The sequence below is a fragment of the Oculina patagonica genome, chromosome 3, assembly GCF_052425735.1.
Source record: "Oculina patagonica isolate OP01 chromosome 3, crgOcupat, whole genome shotgun sequence".
In the NCBI taxonomy this organism is placed as follows: domain Eukaryota; kingdom Metazoa; phylum Cnidaria; class Anthozoa; order Scleractinia; family Oculinidae; genus Oculina; species Oculina patagonica.
In genome coordinates this window covers 4,604,157-4,622,603 of record NC_135760.1, presented here as the reverse complement: position 1 = coordinate 4,622,603, position 18,447 = coordinate 4,604,157, and the positions used below count along the sequence as shown (strand labels likewise).

Here is an 18,447-nt window from a genome sequence, read left to right as displayed (position 1 = left end):
CCTTAAACATCAAATGGACCAAAACATCATCAAACAACATGGTGTTTAATGGTGAACTTGACTCACTCGCTTACCAGCAGAACTCAAAGTTATTACAAAAGGGACCATTGTCATAAAAACGTGTTGTTGAGCAAATGGCGAAAATTCCAAGGATATTGGAAATGAGTTCTAGGATTTTTAAATCCTAGAACTCATTTCTTATTCGAAATCTTTGTTCTATTAAAGAGCAGGTGCAAAACACTTATACAACTAGCTTAACGATAACAGAAGATTGTGTTGTTTTAAAATCTACCTTTTTTACCGAAAATGTTCCGTAACAGTTGTGTTACAGAGCTGTTGTTTGATGTTTGTCGCCACGTCACGCCGGACTAAACGCTTGTCACGCTATATGTCTCTTGCGGTTCAGTTAGGCGGCATATCCGGCTCAAACTGGCTATTTACAATTTTTGCAGCAAAAGGAGCGAAAAATTCGAAAAAGACAATTTTAAAGAGAGTGGAAAATTTAGTCTATATATTTTAAGTTCGAGTCATCTGTGTTTCTTTGCCTTTGATTTTTAAGTAATTTGTAAAACATGAAAAGTGACTAAATATATTTTGACAAAACCCCTTTCAATATTTACAGAATTCATATTGTCAGTTTTCAATTATCTCAGCTTCTCGCAGTTTTAAAAGGCTTCAAATAAGGTTGTAAACAGGCTTTAAATTCAAGATGTCAAAAGATGGCGACCATCTCAAAACGAGAACCGAGAGGGCCTTGGGACGGAGATGGAGTTCTCGGAAAACGGCCGGAAGTTACGAAAGACTTCTGAGAAGACATTGATGCTGCAACGATCAGTGGCGAGTCTATTGTTTTGGCAAAAAAACTGCCGTTCATCTTTGAAAGTTTTTCACGTTGCATTGGTCTAAAAGCTTATGAGAACTATTCACCGAAGAAACATTTCACGTTAAAGAGGTAGGTAAAATGTGGGATCTTTTATGGGTTCTCGAGGATATGAAGATATGCTTGAATCGAAGTGTTTTTAAAAAACTTCGCGTGAAGTAAGGCCCGCTTATTTTTATATTTTGTGTTTTTCACAGTTGTATAGCAAAAGAAAAACCTTGCTAAGTAAAGAAACTAATTTCAGTGCGATTAATAATGGATTTTCCAGGCTTTGAAAGCAAAGCATTTTATTAGTCAGTTGAGAGAACCTACACGAATCATCACAATCACACGGCTGCAAACGAAATCTGAAGCAGCAAATCAATATTTTTATGGCAATAAAAACAAATCAGCTTACAACGAGTAAAATTTATTTACGCGAACGACAAAATTATTCATGCACAATGACATTAAATGAAAATCATTGCTACAAAACGCTCTAAGGGGAAGGAATATCATTGTAAAAGAAAGGAATACGGCAAAGGAAGTGCCGGACTGGGCGAAGAACGGCGGACAGCGGATCAGCGGATGAATTTTATTATTTTTTGTGGCTAAAAGATTTTAGGGACCACATTTTTTATAGAGATTACTGCTATCCCGTGCCGTAATTAATGGTTGCCACAGACATATGTTTTCCCTTATAAAAAACAACTTTCCCTAGTCAAATAAATACAAAATGTCATATAGAAGCGGCCTTCAGCTTCCGCTTCCAAAACAAAACACATCGCTGGGATCGTATTGACAATATTATTCATATTGAAATGTGTCTTCCAGCCGTTAGAGGTAATATATAAATCTAGCTCAGAGTAAAATGCCATGACTTTCCCTGACCTTTGAGAATTTTTTTTATTTTCCCTGGCCATTTCCTGAAGTGTGGCAACCGTTTTTAAGAGGAAATCCGCCAGGACTTCGAGTAGTTATTGGACAAAATTATGTACCAAAACTATTTACACCTGATTGCAAGCTTTTGTGTTACTGCTTCAAATATCTTATCGAAAGAAATCTTTTCTAACAACACCACACATCGAAAACACATTTTGAAGTTCCGCTGAGTTCCACTGAATCGCTTAAAAGATGTAAGCTTTTGCCCATAGCTTGTGAACTTTAAATATCATTTTCTCAGACTCGGATAAGAAATTGTTGTACCAGAATTATTTCCATCTTATTGCAAACTTTTTTGTTACTGCTTCAAATATCTTATCAAAAGAAATCTTTTCTAACAACACCACACATCGAAAACACATTTTGAAGTTCCGCTGAATTCCACTGAATCGCTTAAGACGAATTTACAAAATGCCTACACGTGAGATTTTTCCTATACCTTGTGAACTTTGAAATTCATTTTCTCAGACTCTGATAAGAAATTATTGTTGGTGTTATCACGGATAATTACTTACATCTTTACCTTTTATTAAGGGTAGGAAATAACGCAATAGGATTTAAATTATTCTGGAAATTGATTTTTGTCCAACTTTAATAAATATTACTCGACTTCCTAGTGGATTCCGTCTTAAATGCTTTCGTTAGTAACATCAATTGGTATAATTTATGACTGGTGGAGTCAACATCAAACTTATCACACCTGTCAAGAAATAAAAACATTTCTTGCTGAAAAAACCACTTTTGATGGTATCAACGGCACCTTAATACCGATATTCCGGATATTTAGATTTATCTACCTCCGTTTGCCAGTGCGATTGAGTGGGTAAAAAATTGCGCAGTACTTTTATGCAGTGCTTTTCGTTTTCCGATATTTTGCGAAGTAGAATTGATTGATTTTGACTTGGGCACACTTGGGAGAATAAAGGGTGGCCTAATGGTTAGCGCATCAAGCGCTGGTCGGGGTCATTGTGTTGTGTTCTTGGGGAAGACTATCTACTCTCACAGTGCCACTCTCCCTCTAGGATCGAGTATTGGGAACCGATGAAAGGTTTGGGCAAACTGACAAAAGAGAGCTAGCATTTCGATGGGGGTGGGAGTATCAATATTCCTTGTTGTTTCAAGATACAGAAACCGGGATAAGCTTAGGCTGCCTGGGCCAATTTGGCCCGAGTGACACTTTTAAAAGAGGGACCTGATGGAGTAATGTGCCTAATGTTTCACTGGGAAAAGGGGATTTGGGTCACTGGGATTGGGAATCACAGACAAAAAATGGCAATGGGAGTGGATTTAAGGCAAAAAATAGGCTGGGAAATGGGATTTGTTCCCTTCCCCCTTCAGGACCTTCACTTAGTTGTTTTTAATTCGTCCTTCGCCAGAAAATGAGCACCATGGATCCTTACTACATACCAGACGAGTTCATACAACCTCCCCCAGCTGGCCACTTGGAACGAGCCCTGTACGTGAAACACGTGGACATTCAGGGGAGACTGGTGCGACCGCCAATGAAATACAACAAGGTGGAGGGTGGAAACCTGTTCATGGAATACCTCATATCTGCGCATGGTCAACAGGAGGTCGACAGGCTCATGACAGTGGCCTTTCGTCCTGAAAGAGGCGCGGACACTGATTGCTCGCAAGAGATTTTGAAGCGAGGAATCGTGTTCAGTGGCTCGATATACCGCTTCCTGGGTCATTCCAACTCGCAGCTCAAGGAGAGAACCTGTACTCTGATGAATGCCTCGGACGAAGACATCTACGAGCTGCTGGCGCAGTTCGGCAAGTTTTCCAAAATCAAGACATCTGCTAAGCGTGCGAAGAGGATCGGACTGCTGTTCTCGACGTTTAGCCAAAGCATTTCCCTGAACGAACACGATTACACTGTTATCGAGGATGTGGAGCGCAACAACTACATCTTCACTGACGGCTGCGGTTTTATGTCAGATGCATTTGCACAGGAGATACAAGATGTACGCCGCCTTGACGGCAAACCTTGCGTCGTACAAGTCCGGTACCAGGGCTTCAAAGGCGTGCTCATCCTCAATCAACAGCTAGGAGACCGGGTCAAGGTTCAATTCCGGAAGTCCATGCAGAAGTTTACAATCCCGGATGAACGACTGCGCCAGACTTGTACAACGTTTGGCGTTGTAAAGTGTTCTCGACCCTACACCATAGGCTATCTTAACAAGCAGATTACGATGCTGTTAGCAGACAGTGGAGTCAAACACAGTTACCTTACAGGCCTACAGAGCGACTTCCACGCCACGCTAAGGGAGCTGTGCGGTACTGAAGAATCCGCCGGGTACTATCTACGCATCAAGGGCGAGGGCAAGCTGGTCAAATGGTTACATGAATATGGCCTGCAAAGCCAACGCCTACAAAGAGAACTCAAAAGTCTTCGTGCCAAGGATATTAAAAAGATGCAGAAAGACAACAACGCGGATGGGAGCAATGATGCCAGTGTAACACAGAATGCAAAATGCAAGCTGAGAGTCCTCGTTCCCAAGTCAAGGGTAGTGTTTGGTGCGTGCGATCCGTTCAACGAGCTCGAGCATGGCCAGTGTGTTTTTCAGCCCACTCTTTTTGACGAGGTGCAGATCGCGGAGTTTCAAACCGCTCAGGAGGTGATGGTCGTTCGCAATCCATGCTACTACCCAGGTGACATCCGTGTTCTGAAACTCGTCAAGGACAAGCCACAATACGACTATCTCAGCGACTGCATCGTGTTTCCAACGAGAGGGAGCCGACCGCATGCCGATGAATCTTCGGGCGGCGATTTAGATGGTGATGAGTTTTTCGTTAGTTGGGATCAGGATCTGATTCCTCCATTGCAATGGCGCACCGCCGCCTTTGACTACTCTTCCAGTAGTCCACTCGTCGTGATCCCGAACGCGATTAAAAGCTTCTTCGGGCAGTTAACCAGTTCCCTACAACATCACGTCACCAGCTGGGGTCACAGGCAGATGCCATCTTTGTTTGGGACGGCGGAGCAAGCCGAGAAGGCAAAGAAGTTGAAGGAGCGAAGGCACATGCTGGAGTACTTCACTACTTACAGTAACGACCTGGTGGCACGAGTGGACGCCATCTTCATGAAGTACGCTGCTCTGTACGGCCCGTCTTGTGACGAGTGCGTTTATTTAAACAGGTAAATAGGGCATCGTGATTTAACGCCAAACGTTAAAATGAAAAATAAAACATCCCACTGTACGCCGTGTAGTCTCCTACGCAGACGTACTTCATGCACGCAATCTTTCCTCCCCAACGAAAGATTGCGTGACGAGCCAAAAGAACGTTTGCGTAGGAAGCTATACCTCGTAAAACAACTGCTTAATAGCTTGTATTTGAATGTTAACACACTCAGGTTTCGTTCACTGACTAGCAAAAGTTGATGCAACATTTTTTGAAGTGCTCGTATTTTTTGGTATTATTAGACCAGCAAATAACAGTCGAGTGGGTTATACGTGGATTTTTGCTTGTTGGTTATACTGATCTGTTTGTATGACATCGTGACTCTGAGTCATCTGTTAAAGCTAAACCCGCTTTCTACGACAAACGGCAAACGTCAGCTTGCCGTTGAATCTATTTCTGGTTAACTCAAAGTTTTAAATCAGTCCAATAAATCAATAAAAAATTTCCGGCACTTTCACAACAAACGCTAAACTAATTTCGTTTCTTACCAAGATATGGCAATGTTTCACGCAATATAAAATTGAAATGCAAGGTGCCATAAACCCTCCTACCCACTAACCTTTAAGAATCATTTGAACTGAGGAGGGATTTTATATGATGTTTTATAAACACAGATTTCAAAGCTCTTTCTTTTGACAGATTTTTTTCGGACGCGGTGGACATGGTGGCAGAAAAGCAGGATGTGCTCAACAAGCTTCGCGCTTTGGAACGTGATTATCATCGATTAGCGCAGAATCCAGCAGCGCGACATTTAGATTCTTTGGGACGTTTTCTCGTCTGGATGGACATGAAGAAACCGCCATTCCAGCCAGGAGATGACGTGTGGACGCGGATGGAACAGAAAACGCGAGAATTTGTGGAGGAGATGTCGGGTAGACACTAGAATGCAGTTAGACATGCCTGACTTTTCGATAACCTCAGAAGAATCTTGGCTCGAAGTAGTTTGATGGTCCCGCCTAATGGGCCATTTGACGCATAGACTCCGTGGCCTCCGAAAAAGGGTCTGGAGAGAGTGTGAGCACGTGGAGTGGGGCTGCAGGGCGCTGTGCATTTTGCGCACTTCCCTCACTCGACTTCACAAAAATTTGAGAGAGAAAAGTAGCTCTGCAGTCTGTGTGGCGCACCAGGAAATGGGCTCACTTAAACCATTTAATTTAACATAATTTATACCATGCCATAGAAAATACAGCCAATCAGAATGCAGGAAAGCCGTTGTATATTCGACGATATTCAACCCAACCTTCCCATCGTGCACTGCGATCTTATTCTCGATGAAATTTAGTGAGCGTATTTTCTATGGCATGGTATAAAATAGTTACACAACACTTTCTCGTGGTATACTATGGAATATCCCACTTGTCACTTGTATTTTCTTCGTACACACACTCGCCTAAAGGCTCGTGTGTATACCACTCGAAAGCGTTGCATAACTAGTATGTATTTGACTGAATTAAATTTTAAATGTAAATAATTTAAAACTACTGCGCGACTTTATTGTACTTGTATAAATCAGATGCAAATTCTCCAGAGTAAGCTTCATATATTAGCTTTATAATTAACAGTTGAACAATGTGTTGATTCATTCACGAAAATGTTAAAATGTTTACGGTATACGTGTCTTAATTATTGAAGAATTTCTCATAACTTCTTGTCGACGACTTCTAAAGTTACGAGGCTTTTCTCGTAAAAGTAATTAACGAATTAATTAATTTATGAATTAAAAGTAATTTCAAATGTGAAAGCAATTCATTTAAATCTACCCAAAAAAATCGTGTTCTAATGAGATGTTTTAATCATTCTGTATATTTTGCTACCATGTGAACTCTTAGTATACCTCATCATGGATAGTAAAAAGACCTCATGTTGTAATTTTTATTATAATCATTTCTTACTATTATCGCTATAACATTCATTGTCAATTATATTTCCACAATGCTAATAATAAATAAAATGATAAAAAGAATGAAAAAGCTACGAATCGCAACCAGAGATCCCAAAGATTTTTCCAATGACTTACCGATCACTTCCAACATTTCCGAATGGAATTCCACACAGGTGAAAGTTTCCCAAGATATCAGTGATTAATTAACATTTTCTAAAGCTGCACAAAACTTGAGATTTTGCGGAAAATTGTTTGGTCAATATTATGACAGACTGATCATCATTTCTTGCTGTGTTTTCTTGCACGGAACACGTAGCTTTTCGCGTTGCTATGGGCAACGTTTGAAAGCGAAATGAGTTTTACTTTAAAATTTCAAAGCCCGAAAACAGAAGGTTCCAGGTAACTTTATCACGACGTCATTTCCAAAATGATCTAAAATAAATGAGATTTTTCGGCTTCCTGACTCGATGTGTGCGAATTCCTTCATAAAGCAATGATAATTAACCGTTGACCCATGATAACCCAATCCAAGCCGTCAAAACAAAACCGAGCCATACAATCATGTGTTAAGTTATCATTTCCTTTTTCGAGGTCGGCTTGAATAGCGTGTATAAAGTTTCCAGTCGAGACTCGCTTGATTGCAGGGCGCCAGCAAACGTATCCGCACACTGCACGCTGTTGGGGCAGTTTTTACGGCTATAAAAGGCCTTGCTGCACTGCAAAGACGCTGCTGAATTGAACAGGTTGGGCTTCGTACGCGAGTTGACGACCCTTGTGACAATTCCTTATCAAACTTCAGAGCGAGACAGTTTGAAGTGCGAGGGCGGGAGTAGCCATATCAATTCGAAGAACACGACACAAAAGGCAAGATTTCGAAAAGAAAACGAAAATAACCGTGTGCAGTAAACGTGTTATTGGATTGACCGTGAAGCAGACGAGTAAAGCTGTTCTGAGGTCTAGCAAGGTTGGATTTTGGTTCCGACAAAGGGATATAACCAGCCTTATTGCCCTCTTTGGAGGTGTATAATCACACTCAGTTGAACAGATAATACGAACGGCTTACTCCTAATTTATATCTCGTTGTTCGAGGTCAACTAGACGTGACCAAATATTCCCAGATAATACGTAACCTAACGGTTTCGGTTTGTTTTGAACTCTGTTAACCGCACAACGATACTGCGGCTTTCAGAACGAGTTGTGGTCCAGGGAAAGCACAGGATTGTCTAAATCTGACGTGTAAGGGGACATGGATGAAGCGGAAGAACAAACAGATATTGGCTCACCGCAATCCGCAGAAGCCAATCTGGAGCAAAGTGGACGAAAACTGTCCTTGAAAGATATAAGGCGATATGAAAAGAAAACACTAGTGTGTCCGGGGGGATGCGGTGTGGAATTGGATCTGAGCGATATTCCGGCGCATGATTGCATCAGGGATTTAAAGCAAAGGCTTGAGAGTGCCGAGAATAATCTGTGGGATAAGGAGCAAAAAGCGCAAGAGAAAGGCACGATGGAAGAAGTCTACAAAGAGCAGCTAGCGATGCAAGATTGTAAAATCGCACAAATGTCCACAGAGATCAAGGAGCTACTGTCGGAAAGATCACGACGGGATGAAATATTCAACAACAAGGAAACCTTCTACAAGGAGCAGATCACGGCGTTAATGGACCAAGTGGCAAAACTGGAGAGAAAGCTGCAGCTACGAAGACCTTCCCGCGAGGAGGAGTCGTTTGGGGAATCTAACGGCTCCAAGGAGTGGGCGTATAGGTATGACAAACTGCTGGCGGAGAAGATCACATTGGAAACGCTCTTCCAGAGGAGAGAACGCGAGTTTCAGCGCGAAGTGGAAGCGCTCAAAGAGGAGGCCGCCATGCTCCGAGAAAGCCTGCATCTCGAGCGAGAAATGCTGTCGCTGGAGCATGACCACGCGACGTTTAACAAGTTATCGAGTCTGACGGATCAGTTGGAGACACTTGTACAGCACAAGAATCAGCAGCGAGTAAGGCACAAGAGTCACAAAGCGAAGGACTTGAGCGGCGATGCCATCAACGGGAGAATTCGTAAACGCATTCCCAACTCTGTTGGAAGTTCAAATTCGGAGTTTGACGAAGAGGACATGGAAGGTATCAGTAATTAGAACGATACGTATCAGCCCTGGCGGTCTGATATTTTTGATATTTTTGTATCATTGCCTGTAGCATTTTTCAAGGTTTTGATATCTGCCGTATTTTACTATTATTTTCTGACTTTAACGAAGTAGACATGGAAGGGTACCCATCGGTAATTAAAACAATAAGTGTCAGCCCTGAGGGTCTGATATTTTTGTACGTTAACAGTATCATTCGTGAGGTATGATACGCTGATATATTATATGGACGGATCGATCTCGCTTCTTATAAACGAAGAATAACATTGACAATGACGAAGATGAGATGAAAATTGTTTTCTGTTTAAACGGGATTTTGTATCGGAAGTGTTTGATCTTGCAAGTAATGCCCCAAATTTTTAACGAAGTTCGATCTGTAATAAATTCACGGATCAGAATAGCTTTAGGTGAATTAGCACGCCACAGACGTCGAGCACGCCAGAGGATCGTGTTAAATAAACATCAAATGCTTGTAGTTAATCGCGTAATCGCCCAGGTCATGCTGAGGTCACGCACTTTTTTGGCGAAGTGTGAATGAAATTAATCACGAACACCAAACAGGGTTTGTAAAGGTTCTTTATTTAGCGATCTCGGAAAAGACAAATATTGTCTTTTTATAACTGCTTCAAGCACGTCCTATTACGATAAAATAACTGAGACTCTATATTCGGGGCAGTCAATATAGGCAATGCTATTTTAAACTTGGAAAGAATTACGAGGGCCATTTCGCTTCGCTGAACAACCCAGTCAACTAGCTCAGTGTAAATAGCTACCAGACCCAAAAAAGACGCTTTTTAGTTGAAAGAGGAACTGTAAATGATAGAAAGATTACATAGTATTAAAATATTTTGATGATAATGAATGCAGTAGATCTTTAGATTCAGTGCTATCGTATAAACCTTTTGTAAATGTAAGTGAAGTGGACTTTGCATGTGGTATCAGCAGGGTGTTAATTCGAATAGCGAGTTTAAAACAAAAACACTAAAACACGAGAAAAACATATACATGTCCATTTGTAAATAAACAATACACCTTGGATGTAATTATAAAAGAGAGCCTATGCAAATAAAAGACATAAAACACAGCCTTTCATCGCCCCACCAGGTGATATCGCCGTGTTATTGGTTTAACTGAGGGGGGTTGTTTATTGAAAAAGCACTACTGTATTAACCGAGGAATTTGCTGAATGCGCGCTTGATATGAAGTAGATAAGTGCCTGTGAAGTCCGGGGGTGCAATACGGTTGTGGAAACCCTTACCTCTACCCCAGAGCAAAATAAATGATTTCCGAGGCGTTTTCGGACCTGCTCGATCAGAAAGCGTTTTTCATGACTTAGTTTTAACATGACTAGCCTACTAACTGAGTATAGATTATTCTCCTTGGTTTGTCTTCTGTTTTCTGTGTCGTTTTGAAGATTAAACACTCTGGTCTTATTTATATTGTCATTATTAGAATAACAAAAGAAATAAATTAAAATGATAGGACTCGTACTTCCCTGTCAAAATTATTCCCTTATCCGCACTGGAGTGGCAAAATCTAACTATTTCAGCCTAAAACTGCTCCAGAAACATGCCATTCTCGTACCTCGAGCCGGTCGTGCCTTTTTGGTTGGCAGACACCCATGATTTTATAACTCCTCGTGACAACAGCGTCTCCACGATCTTTCCCTCCCCTCAAAAGACGCACAAGAGCTGACTCGTATCGGAATTCTTGCATTAAATTATCTGCAAGGTAGTTATTCTCTATCCACAAGTGAACTCGCAAATTGCTTAATAGACCTTAATAAGTGGTTGGCTTCCGTGGTTAAGCAACAGACACCACAACTTCCTGAGCTATGAATGCAAAAATCGTTAACACCATGGCCGTAATGATACATAACACGATTCGCAAATCAGTTTGTTTACGGTAAGACATTACCCAGCACGATCGAGGGATGAGATTGGCTTCGCGAGGAAATGGTACAATATTGTTTTACCCTGCGCGTTTTTTTTTTTTCTGTCCCCCATCTCCCTTTTTTTTGTTTAATTAATTGTGTGTGCGTGTAGAGTGAGAAAGGGTCACGACATTAGATTTAACACGCGATACGAAGTCTAGACGCACAACTCCGTAAACAAAGCGGGAATGAAGGAAAGAGAGCTTAGCGAGCGCCTGTGATACCAAGATAGCGCAGCAAATCTCTTTTTGTTCCTTTGAAAACCGCTTCTTTCTTAAAACAACAAGATGCATGGTCCTAACTACTGCAGCTCAAGGGCGCTGGCGAGAGACGGAACCTTTTACTGCTTTGTACGTTATACTGTAGCAATCAACTGTTGTTCGCGTACGTTACAGATCGAAATTTCTTTCTGCGTCGTTCATTGTTGGTTGTAAAATGGGTCAAGTTTAAGGACATATGTTAAGGATTGTCAAAAACAACTGCATTCTTAAAATGAAACCGTCTGTCCCAAAAGGAAGCATGCAGGGCTTATTGTGTGGTCTTGATTTATATCTTATCTATACTGCAATTTAATTTATAGTTTGTAAAAAAAAAGTAGATCAAATTCAACGGCAGCCAAGTCAAAATTGGAAGAAAAGCGTAAATGGGTTGTTTTGTGCTGCAATTTGTGTAGGTAAAGAGGTTCTGTTTTGAGGATTTTTGAAGCCTAGCTACAATAGATGACACGGTGGTTGCGGGCTCGATCTTATCCTAAATATATCCCAGAATAGATAGCGCAGACCATAGGGCATCGCGGAAATAAGATGTCAACACGTTGTGCTCAGGAGAAACTGTGGTGAAGTAGCAGATTAAACCATACAAGCAAATTCTTTGCTATTTAAGATTTTATGTCTGACAACACGTTGACTCCCAGTCTGAAATGCAGACAGTGTTTCGAAGGTGGTATCCTCGACATTCTATTGTTAGACGATCAAAAATTAAAAAGCCGGTTAAAGTTCCCATTTCTTTCTAATGTTATGGAATTCTCGTGTATTCCAAGATAAGCGTCACCCGGGAGCGTTAGTGACCTTCTCCTGTTCGGAAATTAAATTATGTCCCGCGGTTAAGTGTTGTCTCTTCAGTATGGTACAACCCTACTTGTTCACATGTTAGGTCGAGGGCTACAATTGTAGTGAAAAATGAATCTTTTTTTACCATTCCAAATCAGGTTGCCGCCCAAATCCTCAACCGCCACGAAAATTTGACTCATTGTTACTGGGCTTGTAAATGTGTTACACAAAGTGGCCTCAGTATTCCAAAAAATGCACTGTAATACTAAGAAAGAAAGGGGAAAAAATTGAACTGGAAACTAAATTAAAGTGATATTTCTGGCGGCATCAACATAATTATTAAGACTGACAACAAAATTACATTCTCAGTATACTGAAAGAAATTTGATAAAGGAAATCGTACAGTACACTATGTGTCTGTACAAGCTCAACGTAAGAATCGAAATTTTCGCACATGTTGCTGGGTCGTAAAAGCAACAAGAGAGAAAATAGCCAACACTTACTTTGAACTCTTCTTTGCACACTTTCTCACAACAACTTAGACATTCAAGTGTTGAGTGATACTTACATTTCTACAGGTTTCTAGATCAGATTTCTTCTGCAGGGAATAAAATCATTACCTCGGATACGTTTAGGGGCAGGACCTATAGTTTAAACATTTGATTTTAGTTGTTCGCAACAGTTTTTTGTCTCGATTGTCAATGGGAACACACCTGGTCCTCTATCTGACCGGCCATGTATCACGTTATGGGACACGCCCAAGATAAAACACGATAGTATCATGCTATATAGTTAAAATATCTGTTGAGAGTATGACCGGCCCTAAATAACGTGGGAGGACACGCCCAGACATGACACGATAGTATAGTATCGCGATGCAGATGGGAATATCCGGTCAGTCTGAGACCAGCCCTAAATAACATGGTTAAACAAGCCCAAGATAAGCCACGATGGTATCAAACATAAGAACATGTGGTGGGCTACGCCCATCACGATAGCATCGTTCGGGCTTATCACCAACGAAAACATCTGGCTTGTCCGGTTTTACTGACCCTCGACCATGTGGTGGAGCACAACAGACAGAGTTTTTTTGGTTCATAGTCTCACTTTTCTGAAGACATAAATTTCCCAAGGCGGACAAGCCATAAGCCATATAACGGTTGAGTTACTTGTTACAACGTGACACAAAAACGTTATGACACAGAAACCGTTCATGGAGAACTCACACATTCAAGCTAGTTATAAGAAATGCATATCATTTTGTTGATCTACCAGTATAAATAATGAATCATTTCAGTATTTCACGTTTTTGTAGCTTGCCGGCTGTAATTTTCTTTATTCAATTCTTTTTTTTTTGCATGTGTCGGATGTAAATACACTAACACACTAGCGTTCGTAAAATTAATACGTGAACAGTCGGAATAACCGACTAAAATCGCCGTCTCCACCTTGGTGGCGGTGAAATACATATAATAACCAAGCAATTTGCGTCGATTTGGGCATGTTTCATTGTACGCAAATTTTTATTTTCAATTCATTCATAAAGCTTAACTTTACTCAATAACGACATATAGGTTAAGGCCGTAACGTAGAGCCGCACACTACTGACACTAGCACCCAGGCGTTTCACTTCCCGCTTTCTCATGACGTAGAAAATTTATGACGTCACAAGCCGGTCGTTGACTAACTAAGATCAACTAAGTGGAGAAGTGGTCTTTTTTTCCGAGTTCCACTTCTCCACTTATTTTCACTTTTTCCACGTCACCATTTCACTTATCATTCAAGATCAACTAACTCCTTCCCAGGAATTTGTTTCACGCTCGTTAGAAATTGAACGCAAAGAGACTGGGCTGGTGGAGGGGCAGTTTTGTGAAGTCACACCATCATAACACGACTAATATTGTAAATGAGAGATGCTGTAGAAGCCCGACATTGACATACCTCCTACATACACTTAAGTGACTATACTTTCGTTTCATTCCTGATCTTACTAAACGGACACTTTGAATTGCTAGTTGTAGCTTTCTATATATCTGCCTACCTTTCTAACGCTGTAGATCAAGCGCCTTTATTTTTTGTTCAACATTCCACTTCCACTCGGCTGCTACAACAGCAGTGCAAAATCTTTTCTTCAGATTATAGCCAGCCAAGTGTTCCATGAAATTCCATGCCACATTCACCACAACTCCGGTTTTTTTTCTTCACAATTAGTAAATAACCGTTAAAACTTGAGAAGAATTTTCACGCCACCCAAGTCCCCACGCAGCAGTTAAAACGATTCCTTAGTTTGCTCATGTTGCCTCAAAAATTGGTTTCCAATGAGTTTCCAAAGTTTTCCAAAGTTTCATTTGGTTTGAAGTTCACTGCGTACAGGAAATGGTTCATAAAATAAACTCGTGCAGTAGCACCGTGCTTTGACCAATCAGAGCAAAGAATTTATCCTCGCCAATCAAAACCAATCCTGACTTGGCTCACGTAACTTTTCACGCGCTTGTCATCGGTTACACGTTTTCCCGCGCTTAGCGCACAGGGAGCAGAGGAGCCAAATTCGACCATTGTAAATATTAAAATGTTCCATCTATTTCGTAGCGCTTGTCATACGTTATCCGATCTTTTTGTTTACGCGACGGTTAAGCCAGCGGGAAACTCGTTCAATAGTCTGTTGCGTAATCGTAGCGGGTTTCCGTTCGCTACGCTAAGCGCAACAGGATTCCCGCTGGTTTAACCGTCGCGTAAACAAAATGATCAGATAACCAGGGCGGGAGAAGCGCTGCGAAATAGATCGAACATTTTAATATTTACAAAGGTCGAATTTGGTTCCTCTGCTCCCTGTGATATAATCGGCGTAAACAAATCGATACACTCCACTGAATTCTTTCACTTCACCTGAAAAATCAAGAGAGCAGGACTGCAAAGAAGCTGTAAAATCTACCTGAGAAAGGGACAAAAATACAGTTCAAGAACTTTAACAGATGTCGGAGTACCATTGTATGTAAAGCAGATTTCGAGGGGGCGAACAAATGCAACCGGCCTTAGATACAGAAAAACTTAAGTTTATCCCAGTGATTTTCCACAACTTGCTTCTTTATGATAGTCTTCTTTTCAACAATTTTGAAAAGATTGGGGGTAACATCATCTAACAATGCAAAGAAGTACATTTTATAAAGTAAAGACATTGTAATTGATGGATATATCGACATCGTAAGTAAAGAAAAACGTGAAGCAGCAGTTACGATTCATCGACAGTTTTGAAGGGTGAACAACTTGATTTGTTGCTGAGGGAAGAAGCATAGCTTCATGAAAAACAGCTTCCATCCAAAGAAACTTTCTACTCCAAACTGAATACGAATATATCTGACGATGACTACTGATGCACATACACAAAACGTGTGGAAGGTGTTAGAAATGGAGAATACCACGATTTGTATCTAAAATTAGACGTAATTTCGGTAGCAGATGTGTGAAAGTTTCAGAAATGTGTGCGAGTATAGAAATGGATGTGGCATCATAAAAACCACACGCCTCTTTCGGTAGAAAACGGCATCCAAAGAGGAACCTCGATGATTTCTAAAAGGTATGACAAGGCGAACAATTCATATATGGAGGAGGTGTACCGGATGAGAGAGTCCACCAACAAAAATACAAAACATATCTTGATGAAAGCAATCTTCCCGAATGGCCAACGTCAAAAATTTCAAACAAAAAAGTTTCGAATGAATAAAACAACATGAATTACTTGATTGGAGCAACAATAGTTGTATAATCGAGGTGAGCCTCAAAAACCCTAATAGCTCACAACAATCATCTATTAGCATCGGAAAGTATCACCGTTATCAACGCAAATAAACCGATCCCTAATCTAAAAGACAAAAGGCTAACTTTAATAATTAAGTTCGGGTTTAGAAATAACCAAGATTTACAGAACGTCCATGGTTGAACCTCAATATAGCCTGAGGTCAAGGCTAAATGTCTTTAAAAGGACTTCTTAAATCAAGCTCATGAACAACTCTGTCTTCGGAGAAACCATGGAGATCATTCACAAAACCTAACGTGAAACACCTCAGTTAATATTTTATGAAAACCTAGTGACGGTGTATAGGGCAGACAAAAGTCGTGTTCAACAAACCAGTCAACAGATTCTCTAGCATATAAGATTGAAAAGAATAGACTTTTACAAGGATATTAACATAGACGTCGAAAGAACGTTTGACACAAGCAATTTCCACAAAGATCAAACTTTAGGTATACATGCAGGTGTCAACAAGAAAGTCGAAAGTCGATGACAGGAATTTATCAACGCTCAGTTGGCGGTAATTACAAATTCAAAATTGACTTTATCGCTACTTTTCTTTTCGATTTTTTTTTGCAAAAGAACGGTCACAAAATTTCCCAACAACTGATTGTAAAAAAAAAAGAAGTCGTATTTGTGAGTGAAAGTAAAGTATGTTGACATATTAAATATTCGTGCAACCAAATTCAAGAACGCAAAAATCAAACTTTGACCCAAACACAAAGAAATTCTAAATACATTAATTTGAACTCAACAGACCGCGACATGGAGCGATCTAGAACTTTTCTGTTTACATAAAAAATACTGCTGGCAAACTATGTATTTTAAAGTTCTACTTGATAAAGTCTGAGAAATTTCTTTTTAAGCATTTTAAACAAGAAACACACTTCCAGATAGGCGTGTGGTGACTTTAACATTGAAACATTAGGAGATATTAAATTCAGTTAAACACGTAATACGCATAGCTAACGCCGGATTAGCTACAATTATGGTTCGAAACATCGCCGCTAGCTCTCATATAGTAGTACAGTGACAGCCATTGTGCTAAATCAACCCTAAATCTAGTCGCAAATCGTCTTACAATCTTTCCTTTTAAATTTGAGTGACTTCAAGAGATTCATAGCCCAACGCGTCAAGAAGATTCTTTACCGTCGCATCATCTTTAAAGATCTCCGTCAATTTTTTGTTTGTATCAATCGGACCGTTGGTATCCTCTAGGAAAAGTGTTCCATCATGGTGTAATTTTAGCGGGGGCTTCTTGGGAAACTCATCCTCGGACCACTTGAAGTTTTCCAACTTGTCTTCGCACTCACGTGGATAGCTTTTAAAAAACGGCGGATAGATCTGCCGGCCGCTGGATCCATCAATGACCACAATCAGGCTAGGGGGCAAATAATCAAGACCCATATGTAGCTTTAAAAGCCGTGCATAGATCAAGCATTGGTGTAGATGCTTCCCACATAAGTCCGCTGCTTTCTGCTGATATTCTAAAATAGTACTTAAAATGCCAGTGCTCACGACTTTGAACTCCACAATGATGTACTTCCCTTCATAAAACCCTATCGCGTCTGCTACTCCTTGCCACAGATATGATTTAGGAATCTTTTTCCTATCTGCATCATCGCTCATGAAGCCAAACAGTGGAAACTTTGCATGAATAATCTTTAGGCCTTCGTAGATATTCTGAAGTTTTCCTACAAGCTTCTCAGCCACATGGATTCTCATCAGCTCCCGGTGCGTCTTGGCTACTTCGTCTCGTGCTACCTTTGCCGCTTCTTTTGCCTTTATAATAGCTGCTTTCTCTTTTGCTTCGTTTGCCGCTTTTTCTTCTGCTTCCTTTATTTTTTTTACTGCTCTTGCTTTTTTTTCTTTTACTTCTGCTGCTTTTTTCTCGTCAGTTGCTTTGTTCGTCTTCAGCAAATTTATATAGTCGCTCAACAGTTTGTCCCACTCGTTTCCACTTGCTCTGAATTCCGTTTTGACTTCCAGATCAATAATCGGTGTAGCCTTCGGCAGCTTTTCGGATAAGTGTTGTTTAAAGTTTCCCTTGATTGTTTCGTTGATCTGAAAGGGGAAACAAGGATTTTATCAACATCAAGAACTCAGTTATACTAGTAATACCCGCTGATCACCGATTAGTTTTTAAAATTTGCACTTTGGCGGCGAAAACTCACATTAACGTTGTAGTACTTCATCTTCTTCCAGTCCTTCGATGGGGTTAAGTATTCGTCCACAATTATACCTTGTTTCTCCAGCGAATCCGCGTGAAAACTGGCAAGACCCCTATTTTCTATATAGTCCTTACAATTTTCAAGTTCTTCCGCCATAGTGAATACTTAAAATGCACAGACGCAAAATCGTTGTTTACATAAGGCGACGTCAGCGGTATATACCAGTTATACCGGTTTTGTCTTGAGTTCTGATTGCGTAATTGCAGTCGTTGTCATTGAGCTTATCAATAAACGGCATGCACTGCATGCAGAGGCGATGACGTTTCCCAAGGAGTTCTTAGCTAATTTTCAGGAAAATTTTAAACGTATACAGTGGAACCCCGATATAACGATATGCCAAGGGGGCAGTAAAATGATATCGTTATATCGAGGAATCGTTATATCGGGGTTCCGTCCCATACATTTTACTATTGCCGGGACATAACATATTCA

At 40.5% G+C, this 18,447-nt stretch overlaps 2 protein-coding genes across 2 annotated transcripts; both read left to right on the top strand.

Moving 5' to 3' along the window:
• The first annotated feature begins 717 nt into the window (after positions 1-717).
• Positions 718-6,931, top strand: LOC144646270 (uncharacterized). Its single transcript, XM_078505801.1, has 3 exons — positions 718-952; positions 3,178-4,943; positions 5,627-6,931. The coding sequence occupies exons 2-3, from the start codon at positions 3,181-3,183 to the stop codon at positions 5,868-5,870; spliced, it is 2,007 nt and encodes a 668-aa protein (XP_078361927.1). The 5' UTR covers positions 718-952; positions 3,178-3,180; the 3' UTR covers positions 5,871-6,931.
• Positions 6,932-7,450: 519 nt separating this feature from the next.
• LOC144646271 (uncharacterized) lies at positions 7,451-10,096 on the top strand. Its single transcript, XM_078505802.1, has one exon. The coding sequence runs from the start codon at positions 8,116-8,118 to the stop codon at positions 9,001-9,003; it is 888 nt and encodes a 295-aa protein (XP_078361928.1). The 5' UTR covers positions 7,451-8,115; the 3' UTR covers positions 9,004-10,096.
• The last annotated feature ends 8,351 nt before the right edge of the window (positions 10,097-18,447 follow it).